Here is a 22,708-nt window from a genome sequence, read left to right on the forward strand (position 1 = left end):
CTTTACCACTGAGCCATAAAGGAAGCCCAGAATCTGCTGTATAATCTCCAAGTAACTCATATGTACATTAAGTTTGAGGCACTGGGATAAACAGATGTGAGTGCAGCTTCACCCTTGGTTTATTTGTGCTGATGATGATATGCTAGGGGAAACAAGGAGCAGATATCCTGCCTGTGATGTTCTCAAGATCCCAGGCTATTGAGCACTCCACTTTTAATGTATAATTTAAACCCTTTCCCAAATGACTCCTTATATCCCGCACAAATTCCTAATTCCACACTAGACACCAGGTGCTCTGAACATATGAATATCATGGTATCATATGAGATAAACTATAAGCTTCCTTTTAGTTTTAAAATTATTTTACATATCATAGCCACACTTCATCTGCACAGAAAATCAGCCCAAGTGGAATGAAATTCAGTCAGTACAAAAAATAATGATAAGAATAATTTTGTAGTTAGCCACACACACACACACACACACACACACAGCTATCTGCTCTTGGGTCAGCTTTAGAGGGTGCTACTCTGTCTAACTACTAACAATTTCAGTGTTTTGAAGCTGCTATACGTGATTATGAATGGTTTCTGAGCTACTTTTTTACCCTTTTGTGCAAAACCAAACTGAAATTCATTTAAATGAATTAAGTCACTTGAGGGAATCTGAGTGGAAGCTTGAGGGAATTTGTCTCCACATGTTAATGTGGAACCAATTTCCGAAGAGGTGGAGGTTCTGAGGAGTAAGGCAAGTTAGCGGCAAATTGATCACACAGATACCTATCGGTTGCATCAGTTTTAATGGAAAAATTTGGTAACATTATTTAAAGACCAACGATGCTTTTTGATTCAGTCTTTTATCTTATACCAAGACTAGAATCTCGTCGACCTGCTGGTGGCTTTTTATGAGCCCATGCTTTTTAAGCACTGTTGCCTACTGGGCCGACGTCGGCGGTCAAGGATGGGGAGAAAACGCCGTTTGATCTCTGTTTAAGCTAACCGGTCCTGTGGATGTACTCCACCACCGCTGGGAGAACCGAAATTGCGGAGGCCTGAGGCGTCTCAAAATTGAAAGGTTAGGGTTTTTAAGCTGCACAGGGAGAGATGTTCGCGACGTGACAGCTGATGGTCCCCGGGGTCTGATGTCTCCCCTCCCCATGCCTGGTTGGCTCACCATCGTTAATCGCCTCCCTCTCTCTCTCCAGGTTAGCCCACCAGACGCCCACTCTCAGTCCTTCCCTCTCCTCGGCTCTAGGGCTCCCGCGCTCTCCCATGCCTCTCTCGTCCCCCCTTTACCGCTCTTCTTTCTCTCCAGCCGGCCTCTCATTGCCCTCCCCTTGCCTTTCCTCCTTTTCCTTTTCCTTGCGCCCTCACCTCACTCTCCAGCCCAGCCCACTCCGCGCTCTCTTTTCTCAGTCCTCAGATTCGCGCTCCCGCGGCAAACGCCGCCTCCGCTCTCGCAGGGAGACGCTGGGCTGGAAGGTTTTGGAGAGGCTGCGCGCAGGCGCAACGCGCGGCGCGCGCGCGGGCAGGCCGGGCGTCCACGCAGGCGCGCGCTGCTCGGGTTTCGCTCCCGCGCGGGCAGCGGGACGTTCTTCTGCTCCCTCAGTCAGGGCTGAGGGCCCCACGGCTATACTGGGGGAGGCGTCATGTTACTCCACTCTGTCAATCTCTGGAACCTGGCGTTTTATGCCCTCATGGTCTTCATGGCCACCCTGGGGCTATGGGACGTCTTCTTCGGCTTTGAGGAAAATAAGTGCAGTATGAGCTACATGTTTGAGTACCCGGAGTATCAGGTGAGGTTCTGCCCTCCCTTCGCTGGCCGCTCCGAGGCTCGGGCCCCTCCAGCCTTACCCTTCGGTGCGTTTCCCCTGCCTCGGCTCCCCGCGCCTCTCCCTTCCCCTTACCCCTACTGCGTCTCTGCTTTCTTGGCCCCAGAGTACTTCGCAGCCCCCCGCGGTCCCCTTCTCCTGCCCTTTGTGTCCTGTGTTCTCGGTGGGGTCCTTGATGGATGGTTCCCGGAGCATCCTCCCCGCCCCCCTCGGGGTTGCTCCCAGTTCCTCCGCCCCGTTCGCGGTCCCGAATCCCGAGCAGAGAAGGGCCGGGCCCGACGCCCCTCATCCCCGGAGACTCAGCTCCAGTCTCTCCCCAAATCCCTCCTCCCAGCCTTCCTGCCTTAACAGGTGCTCCGAGCCCTCCTTTGCTTCTCACACGCCGAAATTCTTCCCCTCCCGCCCAGTAGTTTGAGTGTCAGCTCTTGCTTTTCTAGAAGGGAAGCAAGCTTCTACAGAGCGTATATTGCCTAGGTCTAGTTCCCAGGTCTGCTTTAGAGACTTCAGGGTTACCTGTATGTGAAAGGCTAACCTGATGAGTAAGTAAATGAGGAACTAACTCATTTCTCTCCTGGGAAGGTTTTGCGGAGCCCCCTAGTCTTGCAGGTCCTGGGTGTATAGAGGCGTGTCGCCCCTTACCAGTTGAATGTAAAATCTGTTTCCTGGTGGTATTTTTGTTTTCTCATTGTGTTTGGAATTTTAAAAAGACCCGGCCCTTCTATCTCTCCGCCCCCACCTTTCTTTCTGTTTTCGATATTTTCAGTCACAGTTGCTTTATCGGTTCAGCATAGTAGACTCTAGAATTTCATTCATGACCAGCTGTAAAAAGAGTGACAAATTACACAGGCATCCAAAGAAATTTCACCGGAATGATTCTTTCCTTTCTAAATGCATCTTCTAATTATGGAATATATATTTTAATGATAACTCCCTACCGTAAAAAGTATGTGTACTATAATACATACTGATAAAATGCATTTAAAACCATAGAAAACTTATTCTTTGAGGTGAGGGATGCAGATCCTGGTTGTTTCCGTGTACAGGTCATTATGGAGGGATATTATTTGATTATCCTGCTATTATTTAGATCTTAAAACTACTTAAGATTTAAATTGCTGAAGAACATTCTTTCCCATGGGCAAAATTCAAATTTAGATTTCATTTGTTTTGATATCTTTACCTTGCATGGGATTGAGATTTCATTTGTTTTGAGATCTTTACCTTGGATCAGTGCTTATATGGAAATGGAAGCTTTTGATATCAGATACTATTGAGGGAACAGATTTTAGCATATTACAGTGGTCTTTTAATTTCTAAATGAATATGCTGGTTTATGTTTATCAGAGCCTGCATATAGTTAAATATGTGGGCTTTTAGTTTAAATTTTTTTAAAACTGAAAATAGAGCCTTTATAATCTCTTATTTTTCTTTGGTTTAATTAGAAAACTCCCAGTAGATTGAAGTAGGTCGTTTTAGTTTTGTACTGCATTGAAGAATTTAGTTAAAATGGAAACAATACAGTACTAATTCCCATTTATTTTTGGATTATCCACAATTATTGAAGCTATCTTAACATTTCAAGTAGTAGAAATCACTTAGTGTTGGGAACAAAGCAGCATAATATTGACTGGAAAGACACAGAAAATTAGTGTAGCTAATGCAAAAGAGATGTTTGGGTTTTTTTGTTGTTCTTGAATAGTCTTATTTATTTTTGCTGTTTTGAAGTTTTATTTATTTTTGAGGTTTTATACTTATGTTAATAATACCTTAGTACTGTAATATTAGAGTGGCAGGAGTTTTGATACACATTTTCAGTAAATGTTTATGGTGTAAAAAGTGTTTATTCATTACAGTATTTGTGTTTGACTCTTCATTTTATTGTGCACACTAGGTTGCAAAAGCTGCCTACAGAAATGAGTCATTTTGAGTATAATAAGTGAGATTTCTGGATAACTGGGGGCTTTCTATTAAGAACCAATTATTTGTTTAAAGTATTCTAAACATATTTTTATATTGCTTTTAGTTATATTTTCTATTAAGCTCTAATTGTTCACACGTTGGTATCCAGCGTATGGAATATCCTAGTTACTGGGTTTTTTTTTTTTTCTCTTTTTTGATGTTTTTCTTCTTTTTTTACTTCTTGTTTACATATTCTTTAGCAGAATTTTAGAGGCATTTAAAAGGTTGGTTGAAACATGCTCAGTTTTATTTTCCACTTTAAAAATAAAATGTGGCACAGGAATTTGAAACCCTAAAAATTGTTTTGAATTTAAATTTTTTTATTATCTCTTGATCCTCTACCTTTGGTTTTCCTGTATTCAGAGTTAGTCGAACATCTCACAAACCTACCAGGCAAAATATACATTACCCTTGAAAGCTTTTGCCTTACATTTTAGCCAAATTGTAGAATTTGAGACAAAAACATGTGTTGTGTTTTTTAATACAATAATTTATTTGACTGTAGATATGTGACCTCCTCTCTGAAAGGAAATGCTGATATTGGGAAATGAAAATCACTTATTTTGTTACTAAGTGTGATGTTTATTTAGTATATCATTTAATGACTTCTCTGTGTAAGTAAATTTTAGATATGGGATTTGGGTGAGGAGGAATTAGAGATAAATCAGACATTGTGCCTTTAAATTTGTCTTTAAAGTGTAATGAGGGAGACAGGAATGAAATGAATAGGCAAAATATAATGTGTTGAACATTATAATTTCACTGTAAGAGTGTGTACAAGGCTCTTCACAGAAGAGAACAGCCATGTTCATCTTGAGTAGTCAGTGGTTATAGAGAAGAGGTTGTGTACTGGGCAATGTAGGATATGTATGTAGTTCACACAGTGCCGAAACAAGAAAATTGCAGGAATAAAGAACATTTGTGAAGGTAGGAAGGTACCAGGATACATTCTATAAGTAGTATTTATAGTATGTTATCATTTTTATGAAGAGGAGAAAATAACCTAAGACACATTTGCTTATATTTTTGTATACTGTACATGTAAACTACTTCTGGAAGCACAAACTGCCAACATTGACTGCCTTCTGAGTAGGTAATTGGATAACTAATGAACCCAAGGGTAGTAGAGCTTTTTCAGTATATACCGTGTTGAATCTTGAATTTTGGAACATATTAAAACATTTAAAATATGGCATATATAAGTTATAAGGAAGTAGGTAAGAGTAATTAGAACCAGGTTTTAAAGGACCTCTCAAGTATTTATCATCTGTGTGTGTAGTGAAGAAACACATAAGCTATATGTTTTAACAAGGTTATTTCTTGACAGCAGTGTGGACAATGGATTGTTAGTCTTTGGTAGGGGAGAGTTCTCATTTAAAATAATCAATTTAAAATATATTGGAGTCCTGTTGCTATAAATGTTTTCTTTTTTTAAACTCCTTGACCATCTGCTGTTTTTTAAACATCATCCTTTTTGTGTACCTATATCTTTTCTGTCCTCAATCGAGGCAATACCCTTCCTGTCTTTTCCTGCCACTTACTCCCAACTTGAATTTTGTTGGAAACACAGTTTTGCCATTGCCTATGATTCCCACTTTATATTTTGTTCTATGTCTTTTTTTCCATCTTTATGCTTTTTTCTACTCCATATTATACGCAGTCATATTTTTAAATGTACACTGTCTCACTATAAAATTGCTTTTATAATAGTAGATTATGAAATTTATCAAATAATATTCTTTTGCTTATTTTTCTGTCTCCAGGGAATTAAATACTTTTTTGGATATATTTGATTGTTTTATCCTTCTTAGTTAGTTTTCAACTTGTTCAAAACTTTGTTTAGTCACCGTCCTAAAAAGAACCTACTGTGTGTGTGCTACTATCTCAAATAGTGTGCTAAATTATAAGAAGTTAAGATAACTGTTCCCTTGTTCTCTCATTTTTTTCCTTGCATAATTTACACCTAAAGAACAAAATATTGCATCCTTTTTATTTTTGGTTATTTACTGTGCATAATTAATATTGGGACTAATTTGAGTTGAGGTAAATAAACACATCTTAAAGCAAATAGTTGATATCTCTGTATTTTGAATATTTGAGGAGATAAAGTTGCTAGTAACTTAAACAACAAGCTCACAGTCTCTGAAGTTGTTTTCATGGTGTTACTGGCACAGATTGGTTATGGTACCATCCTCAAATATTCAGGAATTTGCATAAATGATCAGAATTATTCTTTTTAGAAGTGATTTTTTTCAGTAGTCATTACCCATTTACAATTTTCAAAATTCACTCAGTAGTTAAAATTTTTACCAAGCACGTGTACATTACTAGTTTAGTTTAGTCGCTCAGTCATGTCTGACTCTTTGTGACCCCATGGACTCATGCCTACCAGGCTCCTCTGTCCATTTTCCAGGCAAGAGTACTGGAGTGGGTTACCATTTCCTTCTCCAGAGGATCTATAACTGCTAGATCATTAAATCTCTTGATGTCTCTTTAAATAAAATCTACTTTCAGTATAACTGGCTTCATTTTTAATGGTCTCTCAGTTAGTCTCAGTGTTAGCTGCTCAGTCGTGTCCAACTCTTTGTGACCTCATGGACTGTAGCCCGCCAGGCTCCTCTGTCCATGGAGTTCTCCAGACAAGAATACTGAAGTGGGTTGCCATTCTTTTCTCCAGGGAATATTCCCAACTCAGGGATCTAAGCCGGGTCTCCTGCATCGCAGGCAGATTCTTTACTGTCTGAGCCACCAGGGAAGCCCTTAATGGTCTCTATCCCTTAGGGGTAAAAGAGAAAAAGAAAAAAAAAAGGAGCAGAAGAAGATCTTATGCTTTACTACTAATTTTGTAGATGCCTACCTTTTGGGGATGACATTAAGACTTCATTTATATTTTGTTGAAAGAAATGTCAATTACTGGCTCATTTGGTAAATAATAATATGAATTGCAGAGTAGTTTTAGGCTCACTGACAAACCATGCACCGGGTCCATGAAAACTGAAACAGATGCTAATTCATTGGAATGTTTGTGGTGAGAAGACTGTCCATGTCTTGACCAAGTCATGGCTGTAGGATTCAGATTAATTTGTTAAGTACATTGTAGGTCAAGCGTAGTAAGTTGAGAGGTAGGAAAGCTGCATTATAAAACAAACTTACTTTCCTTTGAATGATACAACAGCTTGGAGTTTATGTTAGGACCTGAGTAAAAGGAGAGAGACATTACAAAACAGTTTAAAATAGCAAAAAAGAATTCATTTAATAATGGAAAGCTTTTATCATTTATAAGTATAATTGATAAGTGATACTAAATATAATGCATTTTCAATTATGTTAACATGGAGCATGCTGACATAAACCAGTATTTTTCTCTTGTCAGCAGCTATTTTGAGTAATTTCTATTTATATTAGAATTTTAAGTAGTCTCATTTTATGTTTTCTTAAAGACTACATGGTTTAAAACTTACACAATTCAAGACGGATGCTTCATATGTGTAAACTAAAAATAGAACTTTGTTGTTCATTAAATGTAGTTTTTATCATCAGTAATGTTTTTATATTGTATTGTTTCAAATTTGTATAATTCAAAATTGGATATAGTGAGACTGAATTGTATTACTAAAACATATTAAAGTGAAATTGCTTTCTCTTTCCTATAGAAAATTGAACTTCCAAAGAAACTGGCAAAACGCTATCCTGCTTATGAATTGTATCTTTATGGAGAAGGGTCCTATGCTGAAGAACACAAAGTTCTCCCTTTAACAGGTATTCCTGTTCTCTTTCTTCCTGGTAATGCTGGAAGTTATAAGCAAGGTAAGTCTCAAAAATAAATTTTGAAAGCTGTGAAATTCAGTTAAAGAATTAATTCAGATACATACTCTGCATTAACTACTTCACTACGCATACTGGGAGACACAAATATATGACATTTTATCTGAGAGAAGTATGTGACAAGTATATAAAAAAAAAGTTGAAAGCCACTTTGCAGAGAATAAGTAGGAGAAGATAAGATGATGATAAATAGATGATATAGGGATTTGGGAATCAGCAGAGGTAAGAGGTTTATGTTAGAAATTGAGTGTACACAAAAGAGAACCTAAAGGATTGACTAGAGAAGTAAATGGGTGGTTTAAGTTATGCTGAGCAAGAGAGGAGATTGATTTCTTTCTTTTGGAGCTATTTAAATTAGATCTAGAAATACGGAGGCAAACACAGAAAGGTGGGGTTGGGGAAGATTTGTGTACATATTCCAAATTGAAATATAACAGTTATTCCTAGTGTAACAGTCAAGCAATGTAGAAGTAATTTCAGCTAAAATCCCTTTTTTATTGTTAAAAAAAAATGATGTGTTCTTTAAATAATGAGAATAGAATTATTTCAACATTTAGTATTACTCCAGGAGATAGTGAAGGACAGGGAAGCCTGGTGTGCTGTAGTCCATGAGGTTGCAAAGAGTTGGACACAACTTAGTGACTGAACAGCAACAAAGTATAATTACTTACATGTTTATCTATTTAGCTAGCAAATATTTATGAGGTACTTACCATGAGCCAAGCAGTGTTTTAGATATTAGGCAGTATTCTAGATATTCTAGATATTAGTATGCCAGTAATGTTAAAAGTTGGAGAAGGCAATGGCACCCCACTCCAGTACTCTTGCCTGGAAAATCCCATGGATGGAGGAGCCTGGTAGGCTGCAGTCCATGGGGTCGCTAAGAGTCGGACATGACTGAGAACATCACTTTCACTTTTCACTTTCATGCATTGGAGAAGGAAATGGCAACCCACTCCAGTGTTCTTGCCTGGAGAATCCCAGGGACGGAGGAGCCTGGTGGGATGCCGTCTATGGGGTCACACAGAGTCGGACACGACTGAAGTGACTTAGCAGCAATGTTAAAAGTTAGAAAAATAAACGAGTAAGGGATAAAGGATAAACAGGGTCAAGAGGTGACTAGATGAAGTGGCCAGTATGAGGAGATGACATTTTGAGCAGAGGCCTGAGTATGGCAAGGGACTAAGGTATGGTACTGTTTCAGGGAAGACGTGGAAGCAGGAACACGTTTGGTGCATTCAAGGCTACTGAGACTAGAGAAAGTGAAAAGTGATGAGGATGGAAAAGTAGTCACAGGCTGTATCATAAAAGCTGTGGAAGAGACTTAGAATTTTGATTTAAATGTGATGGATAACTATTGGAGAGGTTGGGTAGGAAATTATAAACTCTGATTTTTAAAATTTAATCATTGTATTTGAAGTATAACACATAAACAGAAAAATGTGTAGACTATCACTATTTGGTTAAAAATGATTATAGAGTGAGTACCCAGGGGCCATACTCAAGTCAAGAAGTAGAAGATCGTCAGCACCCTGGAAGCCCCTGTGTGCCCTTTCCTGATTAAAACTCCCTCCTTCCCTTCTAGATGAAGCCACAACCCTAAGTTTAAGGTAGTCATTTTCTTTACTTTCTTTATAGTTTTAGCATCTTAGTGTGCATCTCTAATTCATTCTACTTATTTGGGGCTATTAAGGAAATTTTTTTTTAAAGAGGAGCTGATATTTTTTATTTTATTATTATTTTTATTTTTGGCCTTGCCACTCAGCATGCAGAATCTTAGTTTCCCAACCAGGGATTGAACCTGTGTCCCCTGCAGTGGATGCACCAAGTTTTAACTACTGGACCACCAAGGAAGTCCCAATTTTGGGCTGTTTTAAACTTTTCACTGTAATCACTCAGTGTGTATTATTCTGTGACTGGCTTCTTCTGCTTAACATTTTTTTTTAACCTAGTAAAAGTAACTTTTACTGATTTTTTATCTTAGATCTTTTAAAACATTGAAGAATAGTTGATTTACAGTGTTGTGTTAGTTACAGGTATACAGCAAAGTGATTCAGTTTTATACACACACACACACACACACACATATAATAGTGCTTTCTAGGAATTAGGAGGAAGAGAATAATGAAGAGTAACTGCTAATGAGTAAAGGGTTTTCTTTTGGGAGTGATTAAAAAATGTCTGAAGTTAGATTGCAGAAAACGATTATATACCTCTGTGACTATACAAAATATGATTAAATTGTATGCTTTGCACAATGAGTTACATAGTTTGTGAATTATATATGTTTAAAAAAATGGAGTGGCAAACAAATGTTTTGTTTACTAAACCCAAAACCTAGAGAGTATAATTGTGGGAAATGGGAATTACATTTGAAATTAAGAGACCAGCAACTTAAAAAATTGTTTCTATACATATATATATACACACACACTTTATCACTATATATGTATAGTATATGTGACATTTATCACAATATATGTATATTACTTATATACATATATATGTTTTATCACAAAGTTCAACAGTAGAAACAGAGAGCCTGTTTAGGAAACTATTAGAGTAGTTCAGGCAAGAGATGATGATGCTTGGATTAGGAAGGTAGTGGTGGAAGTGGTGAAGAAGGCTTGATTGGGGAAATATTTAGAAGGTAGAGCATGATAAGATTTACTTACAGTGATGTCATGTGTAAGAAAAAAAGACAAATCTTCCATGAGTATTTAAAACCACTGTGATGAGCTGTAATGAGCAGACATTTGTAGGATTTTCTCACTCTTAAAATCCTCAAGTTTGACAAAGTTCCTACTTCTTATTGCGCAAGGATTCCTTTCTTCCCATTTAGCTGTTGTTGCCCCTGCTGAAGGGGAAACAGGTAGAGAATGAATGAACCATTCACTTTATATTTAATTTTTAAAAATTTATAGAACAAGACACACAATTGGCTAGGTGGGTTTGTTCTTCTAAAGTGATATTATTAAGGATGTCACCCTGAAATAGGTTTTATTCAGAGTGTGAGATAGTTATTTGTTAAGAGATTCTGAAGCTTTAGAATAGAAGAAACTTTAAAAATTTTTGTTTCATATGCACTTAATCCTTTTCCTCTGCAGTTCGTTCTATTGGCTCTATTGCACTTAGAAAAGCCGAAGACATTGACTTCAAATACCACTTTGACTTCTTTAGCGTGAATTTCAATGAAGAACTGGTGGCACTGTATGGTGGAAGTCTTCAGAAACAGACCAAGTTTGTGCATGAATGCATTAAAACAATTCTCAAGCTCTATAAGGTATGAGATAATCATGCAAATCAGTAGTGATCAGCCTATTGGTATCTTTGTTGAAGAGACTCAGCATATTTTAAATTATTTGTTTACATGAGCTTCCCAGATGGCTCAGCGATAAAGAATCCGCCTGCCAGTACAGGAGATACAGGTTCGATCCCTAGGTCAGGAAGATCTGCTGGAGTAGGAAATGGCTGCTACACCAGTATTCTTGCCTGGCAAATTCCATGGACAGAGGAGCCTGGCAGGCTACAGTCCATGAGGTCCAAAGAGTTGTGTGTGTACACACACACACACACACACAGAAGTTGAAGCAAAAGTGGCCCAAAGGTTTTCTTGTGTGAAATTCTATTGCTTTGAATTCAGTTGTGGGTTTTGAAGTTCAAGTTCAGTTTACAGGTACTCTTTCTTGTGAATTTTGGGAAAACACATTTTTTTTCCCTTTATATACTAATTAGAAGTGCAGTGCATTTCCTAAATCCGTTAGTATGGATTTGTTGAAATTATCAACTCTAATTGTGAATTTACCTATTTTTTTCCTCTAGTTTGTTAATTCTGCTAATTGTCTAAATAACTGGTACTAGCAGCAGCAGCAGCAGAGTAGACCACTTCCATATATAAACAATTACAAAACTAGTGAAAATACCTGAAGCACATGTTTTCAGATGTTGGACAACCAAATGGTAAAGGACCATGATCACTGAAAGAGGGAAAACATGTGATGGGAGCTCCATGAGGGCCCAGCTTTCTGCCTGGAAGCATTTTGCAGACCATGGGGTAAATTCTTAGAGATGAAACAGAGCAAATTGACATCACTACGCTGAAGAAGGCAGAGGCTGGCATTTGGGACTACAGAAATAGCTAGATTTGTGGTCAGAGTAGGAGAGGAAGAGAACCAAGAACTAGGCATAGATAGGAGCTCTAAAATTTGATTCTTTTAGTCTTTGAGTGCTACATTATGTATGCATATGGCAATACAAGGCAATAGCATACCAAGGAGGAAGGGTTAGGATTAAAGAGCCAGTGTCTAATTGGTTCAGAATTAAAAGGTTAAAAAATTTATTTCCAGTAATGAATTCATTATGAAGTTTATAATTTATTTAGAAGGAAAATATATACTAATGGTGAAAAGATAGGAAGAGGAATAAATAGAATTATTCCACTACAGTAAGAAGTGTAATGTTAATTCATGATAGACTGATCAGGTTGTATATTGTAATTTCTAGAGTAACAACAACAAAAAAGGAGATGCAGCTAAAGAACAAATGGAGGAGAAATACAGATCTACTTCAGAGATACTGCAGGTTCGGTTCCAGACTGCTGCAATAAAGCAGATACTGCAATTAAGCAAGTCTCATGAATTTTTTGGGGTCTAGTTCATATAAAGTTATGTTTGCAGTATACCATGGACTATCAAGTGTGTGATAGCATCATGTTTTTAAAAATGTGCATACCTTAATTTTAAAATATTGCTAAGAAATGCTGACCATCGTTTGAACCATCATAGTAGTAATATCAAAGGTCAGTGATCACACAGCTCACAATAACAAATAAAATGGAAGTTTGACACATTGCAATAATTATCAAAAATGTGACACAAAGTGAATAAATATTATTGGAAAATGGCACCAATAGACTTGTTCAGTGCAAAGTTGCCATAGACCTTTGATTTGTAAAAAAATGCAGTATCAGTAAAGTACAATAAAATGTATTCAGTCTGAAAGGAAAGAACCGAAAGACAGATGGGACAAACAGAAAACAAATGGCAAGATGATAGATCAATAATTGATCAATATCAATAATTATATTAATTGTAGATGGATTAAACACTCCAATTAAAAGAAAGATCTTGTCAGACTGGATTAAAAAACAAGAGCCACCAAACTATATGCTAATCTGAGTACTGGAAAGCAAAAGCCATTTTAGATGTAAAAATCCTGATTAAGAAATGTAAAGGAATGGAAAAAATACACATACAAATACAGATAGTATGAAAGTTAGCATGGCAATCTTAGTATCAATTAAATAGATTCTAGGACAAAGGACATTACATTGAAAAAGAGGGACATTTCTTGGTGATAAGAGTCAGCTCATCAAGAAGGCCAAGAATCTCAAGGGAGTATGCACCTAGTAACAGAGCTTCCAAGTTGATGAAGCAGAATTAACAAACTAGAGGAAAAATATGTAAATTCACAATTAGAGTTGATAATTTCAACAATCGTCTCTCAATAATTGATGAAATAAATAGCAAACCAGTAAACTATATAAGATTTTAACACTGTTAATCAGCTTGACCTTTGGACATTTATAGAACATGCCCAACAACTGTAGAAACAAGCTGGGCTTACTGATATTTATAGGCCACACCCAACAACTGAACAAACTGTGATCTCTTTCAGTGCACATAGAACATTTACTAAGATATGCCATATGTTAAGCCATAAAACAAGTCTCAGTGTCAGGATTGAAGTCATACAGGGTTTATTTTCTGAACATAACAGAATTAAATTAGAAATCTCAACAAAAGATATCTGGAAAATCGTCCAATGTTTGGAAATGACTTCTAGATAACCTAGAGGTTAAAAAGAAAATCATGGGTGAAATTTGAAAATGTTTTGAATTGAATTAAAATGAAAACATGTCATCAGAATTTTTAAGATTAAAGTAGTAGAAGTATAGTTTTAGGATTCATAAGTGAATTTAGCAGAATCACAGGTAAATGGTCAATATTTAGAAATCAGTGATCAAATGGAAGGTGAAGTTTTGAAATGCATTTACAGTAGTGTAAAAAATCTTATGGATAAATTTAGTGAAAGATGTGCAAGATCTATTCACTGAAAACTGTAAACCCTGCTGAACTGCAAACCCTGATGGTAGAAATTAAAGAAATCCAAAATAAATTAACAGACCAACTTTATGGTTTAGAATCTCAAGATTAAGATGTAAAATTTCCCCAAGTGTTAGTCGCTCAGTCGTGCCCGACTCTTTGCAACCCCATGGACTGCAGTCCACCAGGCTCCTCTGTCCATGAGATTTTCCAGGCAAGGATACTGGAGTGGGTTGCGATTTCCTTCTCTAGGGGATCTTCCCAACTCAGGGATCGAACCTGGGTCTCCTGCACTGCAGGCAGATTCTTTACCGACTGAGCTACAAGGGAATCCCAAATTTTCCCCAAATAGACCAGTAGATTTAATGCTTTACAAATCAAATACCAGTAGTTCTTTTTTTTAAAATTGATATGCTTATGTGGAAAGAATCAAAGCAACAAATAATTAAAAAAAAAAGACCCATCTTGGCAAAGAACAAAGTTGGAGGTCCTGCATTGCCTGATTCAAGACTTAACTGTAAAGCTACAGTCATCCAGTCATTGGTATTCCTGTGTATCTTGAAAATGAAATTTAGGTGTCTTGATTTGTTGCCTAAGTCAGCATTTTAAAATTACTTCAAAAAAAATAAAATTACTTCAAATATTTTTTAGCTTAAATCTACACTTATTGTAGGATGAAACAAGCCGTAAGATGAAACAGAACCTTTTACATATCTGATAGTTATTAGATAAGATAAATTAGATGTGATTTCAAAATGAGATTTAATTCCATAAATGTCTTTCCCAAAAAGCAATTGTGTCTCTAATGTTATGTATTAGGTGCTTTGTTTTTGTTCTTTTTGTTGTTGTTGTCTTGTTTTCTCTAACAAATACATGTTACATTTTTAATAGAACTAATAGACTTTCTTTTAAATTGAGGCTTTTAGAAAGTATTATTTCTGTTACAAGCAAGTACAATAGGGATTAAGAGACAACTCAGTCTTGTTGAATGGATATGACTTGGGTATGGGAAAGTGAGAGGACATTTTAGATGGAAGAAACCACATTCGTTCATCATGTGAGTCTGCATGCAAATATAGGAATGAATAAAACAGAAATCTAAGCCCTCATGGAACTATGTTCCAATATGGAGAGGCAGGCAGAAAACATCATAAATAAGAAAAATACATACTTTCTTGTGATAAATACCAGGAGTTAAAAACAGAAAAGGGAGATAGGTAGTTGAAGGTAGACTACAATTATAAATAAGGGCACCCAGTGAAGAACTCTGTTGAGACACAGACAATTTGATACGAACTAAGGACATGAGGGAGTGGCTTCCCTGGTGGCTCGGAGGTTAAAGCATCTGCCGGCAATGCAGGAGACCCAGGTTTGATCCCTGGGTTGGGAAGATCCCCTGGAGAAGGAAATGGCAACCCACTCCAGTATTCTTGCCTGGAGAATCCCATGGACAGAGAAGCCTGGTGGGCTACAGTCCATGGGGTCGCAAAGAGTCAGACACGACTGAGCGACTTCACTTACTTACTTACTTAGCCTATTTAGATACCTAGGGAAAGTACTGTAGGAAGAGGAAACAAATATATGAGGCAAACACATGGGTCCTGTATTTCAGGAAAAACGAGTCTGGTATGGCTGGAACAGTAAGTTAGTAGAAGGAAAGTTTGGGAGGAAGGTAGTTTATAGAATCTTGCAGGCAATTTTAAGAATTTTGCCTTTTATTAAATGATACAGAAAGCCACTAAAGAGGTTTTTGAACAAAGGAATAACATGTTGTGTTGTAGGTTTTTTCTTTTTAATTTTTATTTATTTTTGGCTCTGCTGGGTCTTTGTTGCGGCTCGGGCTTTTTCTCTAGTAGTTGAGAGCAGGGACTACTCTCCATTGCAGTGCACGGACTTCTCATTGCAGTGCTTCTCTTGTTGCAGAGCATGGGTTCTAGGCATTCCGGCTTCAGTAGCACAGGCTCAATAGTTGTGACCCACGGTCTTAGTTGCTTTGCAACATGTGGAATCTTCCTGGTCTAGGGATCTAACCTGTGTCTCCTTCGTTCACAGACAAATTCTTTACCATTTAACCTTGTTTTAGGTTATAACAGTATCATTCTGGTGTCAGTGTGCTTTTGAGGATAAACTGAAGGGATGTAAAGGTAGAAGCAGAGACACCAGTTAGGAAGCTACTGAAGTAATTTTGGCAAGGTAATTTTGGTTTGGATCAAGTTGATAGCAGTGGAAATGATAGGAAATGGTCAGACTGGTATAAATCTCAAAGGCAAAAGGAGTTGCTGGCAGTTCAGGTATGGAGGGGAAATGTGAGAGAAAAAGAAGAGTTAAGGATGACCCAAACTAGAAAAAGGGGTTCCTTGGTGGCTCAGATGGTAAAGAATCTGCCTGCAATGCAGGAGACCCAGATTCGACCCAGGGGTCAGGAAGATCCCCTGGAGAAGGGCATGGCAAGCCACTGCAGTATTCTTGCCTGGAGAACTCTGTGGACAGAGGAGCCTGGTGGGCTATAGTCCATGGGGTCGCAAAGAGTCAGACATGACTGAGAGACTAACACTTTACCTCATTTCAAACTAGAAAAACTAAAAGAATTTAATTATGATTAGCCAGGGTGGGGAGAAATGTAAAAGGAACAGATCTAAAGGATATTAAGAGTTCAGTTCTAGACAGATTGTATTTAAGGTACATTTTAGACATCCCAAGTGTAGCTAGCATGCAGTTGTAGTCGTGGGTGCAGGAGGGCCGAGAGGAGCTACTCCACGTTCAAGGTCAGGAGGGGCAGCCAGTGAAGAGATACCCCTCATCCAGGGTAAGGAGCTGCGGCTGCAGTTTGCTGGAGCAGCCATGAAGAGATATCCCACGTCCAAGGTAAGAGAAACCCAAGTAAGACGGTAGGTGTTGCAAGAGGCATCAGAGGGCAGACGCACTGAAACCATAATCACAGAAAACTAGCCAATCTAATCAAACCTACCACAGCCTTGTCTAACTCAATGAAACTAAGCCATGCCCTGTGGGGCCACTCGAGATGGGTGGGTCATGGCGGAGAGGTCTGACAGAATGTGGTCCACTGGAGAAGGGAATGGCAAACCACTTCAGTATTCTTTCCCTGAGAACCCCATGAACAGTATAAAAAGGCAAAATGATAGGATACTGAAAGAGGAACTCCCCAGGTCGGTAGGTGCCCAATATGCTACTGGACATCAGTGGAGAAATAACTCCAGAAAGAATGAAGGGATAGAGCGAAGCAAAAAGAATACCCAGCTGTGGATGTGACTGGTGATAGAAGCAAGGTCTGATGCTGTAAAGAGCAATATTGCATAGGAACCTGGAATGTCAGGTCCATGAATCAAGGCAAATTGGAAGTGGTCAAACAGGAAATGGCAAGAGTGAAAGTCGACATTCTAGGATTCAGTGAACTAAAATGGACCGGAATGGGTGAATTTAACTCAGACGACCATTATATCTACTACTGTGGGCAGGAATCCCTTAGAAGAAATGGAGTAGCTATCATGGTCCACAAAAGAGTCTGAAATGCAGTACTTGGATGCAATCTCAAAAATGACAGAATGATCTCTGTTTGTTTCCAAGGCAAACCACTCAATATCCCAGAAATCCAAGTCCATGCCCCAACCAGTAATGCTGAAGAGGCTGAAGCTGAATGGTTCTATGAAGACCTACAAGACCTTTTAGAACTAACACCCAAAAAAGATGTCCTTTTCATTATAGGGGCCGGAATGCAAAAGTAGGAAGGCAAGAAACACCTGGGGTAACAGGCAAATTTGGCCTTGGAGTACGGAATGAAGCAGGGCAAAGGCTAATAGAGTTTGCCAAGAAAATGCACTGGTCATAACAAACACCCTCTTCCAACAACACAAGAGAAGACTCTATACATGGACATCACCAGATGGTCAACACCGAAATCAGATTGATTATATTCTTTGCAGTCAAAGATGGAGAAGCTCTATACAGTCAGCAAAAACAAGACTGTAACTCAGATCATGAACTCCTTACTGCCAAATTCAGACTTAAATTGAAGAAAGTAGGGAAAACCACTAGACCATTCACATATGACCTAAATCAAATTCCTTATGATTATACAGTGTAAGTGAGAAATAGATTTAAGACACTAGATCTGATGGGTAGAGTGCCTGATGAACTTTGGACGGAGGTTCATGACACTGTATAGGAGACAGGGATCAAGACCATCCCCATGGAAAAGAAATGCAAAAAAGCAAAATGGCTGTCTGGGGAGGCCTTATAAATAGCTGTGAAAAGAAAAGAAGCGAGAAGCAAAGGAGAAAAGGAAAGATACAAGCATCTGAACGCAGAGTTCCAAAGAATAGCAAGGAGAGATAAGAAAGCCTTCCTTAGTGATCAATGCAAAGAAATAGAGGAAAACAACAGATGGGAAAGACTAGAGATCTCTTCAAGAAAATTAGAGATACCAAGGGAACATTTCATTTAAAGATGGGCTCAATAAAGGACAGAAATGGTATGGACCTAACAGAAGCAGAAGATACTAAGAAGAGGTGGCAAGAATACACAGAAGAACTGTACAAAAAAGATCTTTATGACCCAGATAATCATGATGGTGTGATCACTCACCTAGAGCCAGACATCCTGAAATGTGAAGTCAAGTGGGCCTTAGAAAGCATCCCTACGAACAAAGCTAGTGGAGGTGATGGAATTCCAGTTGAGCTATTTCAAATCCTGAAAGATGATGCTGTGAAAGTGCTGCACTCGATATGCCAGCAAATGTGGAAAACTCAGCAGTGGCCACAGGACTGGAAAAGGTCAGTTTTCATTCCAATCCCAAAGAAAGGCAACGCCAAAGAATGCTCAAACTACCGCACAATTGCACTCATCTCACACGCTAGTAAAGTAATGCTCAAAATTCTCCAAGCCAGGCTTCAGCAATATGTGAACTGTGAACTTCCAGATGTTCAAGCTGGTTTTAGAAAAGGCAGAGGAACCAGAGATCAAATTGCCATCATCTGCTGGATCATCAAAAAAGCAAGAGAGTTCCAGAAAAACATCTATTTTAGTTTTATTGACTATGCCAAAGCCTTTGACTGTGTGGATCACAATAAACTGTGGAAAATTCTGAAGGAGATGGCAATACCAGACCACCTGACCTGCCTCTTGAGAAACCTATATGCAGGTCAGGAAGCAACATTTAGAACTGGACATGGAACAACAGATTGGTTCCAAATAGGAAAAGGAGTACATCAAGGCTGTATATTGTCACCCTGCTTATTTAACTTATTTGCAGAGTACATCCTGAGAAACTCTGGGCTGAAAGAAGCACAAGCTGGAATCAAGATTACTGGGAGAAATATCGATCACCTCAGATATGCAGATGACACCACCCTTATGGCAGAAAGTGAAGAGGAACTAAAAAGCCTCTTGATGAAAGTGAAAGAGGAGAGTGAAAAACTTGGCTTAAAGCTCAGCATTCAGAAAACGAAGAACATGGCATCCGGTCCCATCACTTCATGGGAAATACATGGGGAAACAGTGGAAACAGTGTCAGACTTTATTTTTTTGGGCTCCAAAATCACTGCAGATGGTGATTGCAGCCATGAAATTAAAAAACGCTTGCTCCTTGGAAGGAAAGTTATGACCAACCTAGATTGCATATTCAAAAGCAGAGACATTACTTTGCCAACAAAGGTCTGTCTAGTCAAAGCTATGATTTTTCCAGTAGTCATGTATGAATGTGAGAGTTGAACTGTAAGGAAAGCTGAGTGCGAAGAATTGATGGTTTTGAACTGTGGTGTTGGAGAAGACTCTTGAGAGTCCCTTGGACTGCAAGGAGATCCAGCCAGTCCATCCTTAAGGAAATCAGTCCTGAATATTCATTGGAAGGACTGGTGTTGAAACTGAAACTCCAATACTTTGGCCACCTGATGCAAAGAACTGACTCACTGGAAAAGACCCTGATGCTAAGAAAGATTGAAGGTGGGAGGAGAAGGGAACGACAAAGGATGAGATGGTTGGATGGCATCACCAACTCAATGGACATGAGTTTGAGTAAACTCTGGGTGTTGGCGATGGACAGGGAGGCCTGGCGTGCTGCAGTCCATGGAGTTGCAGAGTTGGACATGACTGAGCAACTGAACTGAACAGAACTGAGATGTAGTTAGAGCCATGAGACTGGATGAGATCACTAATGGGTTCAAGATGTGAAAGAAGATATTTAAGGAATGAGGTCTGAGTCACACCAGTATTAAAAGGTGAGGGGAGATAAGAAGGAACCAGCAAGAGACTAAAAAGGAGCAGTCAGTGAGGTAAGAGGAGAACCATAAGAGTATCTCATCAAGGAAACCAAGCAAAGCATTTTCAAAGAGGAAGAAGTGATCAACTATGTAAATTGCCATTGATAGGTCAAGTAAGGTGAGGATTGAGAATTGATCCTTAGATTCCTTGGTGACCAGGTAAGTGCAGTTTTAAAATAGTGTTGCAGGGGAAAACCTGATCAGAATGGGTTTAAGGGTGTTTGAAAAATTGGATACAGCAAGTACTGTGCAGACAACTGTTTTTGAAGAGTTTTGCTCTCAAGGGGTATATAAAGAAAGATATGGTTGCTAAAGTAGAAGTAAAAATAAAGTTTTTACTTTTTAAGAGAGAATAACAGTATATTTATATACTAGTAGGAATGATCTAGTAGTTGTTTTTGCTTAGTTCTCAACTGTGTCTGACTTTTTGTGACCCTTTGGACTGTAGCCCACCAGGCTCCTCTGTCCATGGGATTTTTCAGACGAGAATACTGGAGTAGGTTGCCATTTCCTCCACCAAGGGATCTTCCTGATGAGGGATTGAATCCACATCTCCTGTGTCTCCTGCATTTCAGCCAAATTCTTTACCCTCTGAGCCAGTGGGGGAGACCATATTTATATACTAGTGAGAATGATCTAGTGGACAGAAACAATAATGCAAGAAGAACGTGAGAAGAATTGCCAGAGTGATGTCCTTGAGAAGGCCAAAGGGGGTAGGTTTCAAAGCACAAATGTAGGGTTTGGCTTTTGCTAAGATCAAGTATGTTTCAGAAGACCACCAGAACCATCCTCAGGCTGATGATTCTCCAGGTGGCCTTATAAAACTCAGCATATAGTTGTTCTTATGGTTGTGATTTATTATAGTGAAAGGATACAAAGCAAAATTGGCAAAAAGAAAAGGTGCATGGGGTGAAGTCCAGAGAAACCAGGTGAAAGCTTCCCAATGTCCCCTTACAGGAAAGTCACTCTGGATACGTTTAATTCCTGCAGCAACGATTGTGACATGCATTAGAGAGTCAGTAGCCAAAGTTTCTTCTAGAGGACCAGTCACCTGGACACCTTGTGCCTGTGCCTCCCATGTGCCAAAATCCCAACAAAAATAAGGCAGAAGGTACTCAACATAAACCATGTTTACAAAGCAGTTTTGGTATAACGAGCCATTTTTATAATTCAGGAAATGATGGGAACCCTTCCAAAGTCTATGGTCGCAGACAGCAAACCACAGCCAACCTTGAATACAGTCAGTTATAAGGATAGCAGTCTCAGGTCTATTCTGTTAACTCTGGTTCTTCATGAAGCCCAGATTATAGTAACAGGAGAGAAGGCATGGATGAAGTATCAGCGTGGAAGGTGATGAACAGAAGTTTGGGCCTATATGGAGATAGAAAAGATTTTTTTAAAAGAAATACTTACTTTAAAATTAAAATATGTAATTATCAGTGAATAAATGTTGTGGATTGCTGACTCCTTTTTAAGCCCAGGCCCACAATAGAGAAATAATTTGATGAGATAAGATACATTGATATGATTCAATAGTACATTGCTATGGCAACTGGAATAGATGTGGCTTTTTTGTGATACCTCCATTTTCAAATAAGTGATCTCACTTTATATATCCTATAAAACCTAATATTCTGATGTACACCAAATGTAATCACACCTCTTACATACAATATAACAAATGGGAAAAACATGATTTGCTAGACCAAGGGTTGTCATTTTGGTTCAGAAAACCAAAGCTTAACTTTTAAAAATGCTTACAGAACACAAAGCAGTATGTATATACTAATTACAAGTATATGAAAATGTATTTCTGTCTTATTAAGGGAGATTATATAAATAGTTTATTCTTTTTTCAATAAAGTTGCTTATATGTAGAGAGAAGTATTTATTATGTTTACTGTGATTCTAATCCTTAATCATGTCTTGGTGATTTTTTTTTTAATAGGGTCAAGAATTTGCTCCCAAAAGTGTGGCAATAGTCGGTCATTCTATGGGTGGCCTTGTGGCAAGAGCATTGCTTACACTGAAAAATTTTAAACAAGATCTGATCAATCTTCTTGTTACACAAGCCACACCTCATGTTGCTCCTGTGATGCCATTAGATCGTTTCATTACAGGTGAGTACTATTACATAAACTCTAACTGACCTCCCCATTGTTGTTTAGGATTAAACAAATCCTTGTAGCTACTCCCTTTAGAGTATGCTACAGGTTTATCCATGTGTGAAGCAGCTTAGGTTTAAATCAGCACTTCTAATTCTGAGCATCTCTTTTTGTGACTTTCAGCTTAAGATTCATAACTGAAACTGCTGTTAGTTTTCTCGGCCTGTTGCATCTTAACCTGGACGGCATGTGTCCTACAACCTCTAGGCATTTGAGCTTCAGCTTAGTTGTTCTTGATGCTGACTCCCAGTCTCTGAAGTGTATTTATATTTCTGTGTTTTGTTAACTCTTCTGGCTACTCTATTGAAAATAAACTTATATTTAGGTAAAATAGTAGTGCCTTTTTTAAAATAAATAGGTCTGCTAACACTTTATAGCAAGAAGAGATAAGAAAGCCTTCCTCAGTGATCAATGCAAAGAAATAGAGGAAAACAACAGAATGGGAAAGACTAGAGATCTCTTCAAGAAAATTAGAGATCTCAAGGGAACATTTCATGCAAAGATGGGCTTGATAAAGGACAGAAATGGTATGGACCTAACAGAAGCAGA

General features: G+C 38.4%; 1 protein-coding gene across 10 annotated transcripts in view; it reads left to right on the forward strand.

Moving 5' to 3' along the window:
- Nucleotides 1-1,501: 1,501 nt before the first annotated feature.
- Nucleotides 1,502-22,708, forward strand: part of PGAP1 (post-GPI attachment to proteins inositol deacylase 1) — a 79,762-nt gene continuing 58,555 nt past the window's right edge. For 6 of the 10 annotated variants that reach the window (XR_015144549.1, XR_015144562.1, XR_015144563.1 and 3 more), the window contains exons 1-5: nucleotides 1,506-1,795; nucleotides 7,444-7,597; nucleotides 10,723-10,898; nucleotides 12,119-12,196; nucleotides 21,943-22,114. Coding sequence is in view for 4 of the 10 variants with exons in the window: in XM_086347926.1 (XP_086204052.1) it covers nucleotides 1,649-1,795; nucleotides 7,444-7,597; nucleotides 10,723-10,898; nucleotides 12,119-12,196; nucleotides 21,943-22,114 (727 nt within the window). In the remaining 6 variants the exon portion in view is untranslated. Of the gene's footprint in view, nucleotides 1,796-7,443; nucleotides 7,598-10,722; nucleotides 10,899-12,118; nucleotides 12,197-20,951; nucleotides 21,106-21,942; nucleotides 22,115-22,708 lie in introns of those variants that run through there. The other 4 variants (XR_015144560.1, XM_086347937.1, XM_086347974.1 and 1 more) reach the window with 3 other exon arrangements.

This window comes from Bos grunniens, chromosome 2, assembly GCF_055505025.1.
Source record: "Bos grunniens cultivar Pamir isolate PY7600 chromosome 2, Bosgru_T2T1.0, whole genome shotgun sequence".
NCBI lineage: Eukaryota > Metazoa > Chordata > Mammalia > Artiodactyla > Bovidae > Bos > Bos grunniens.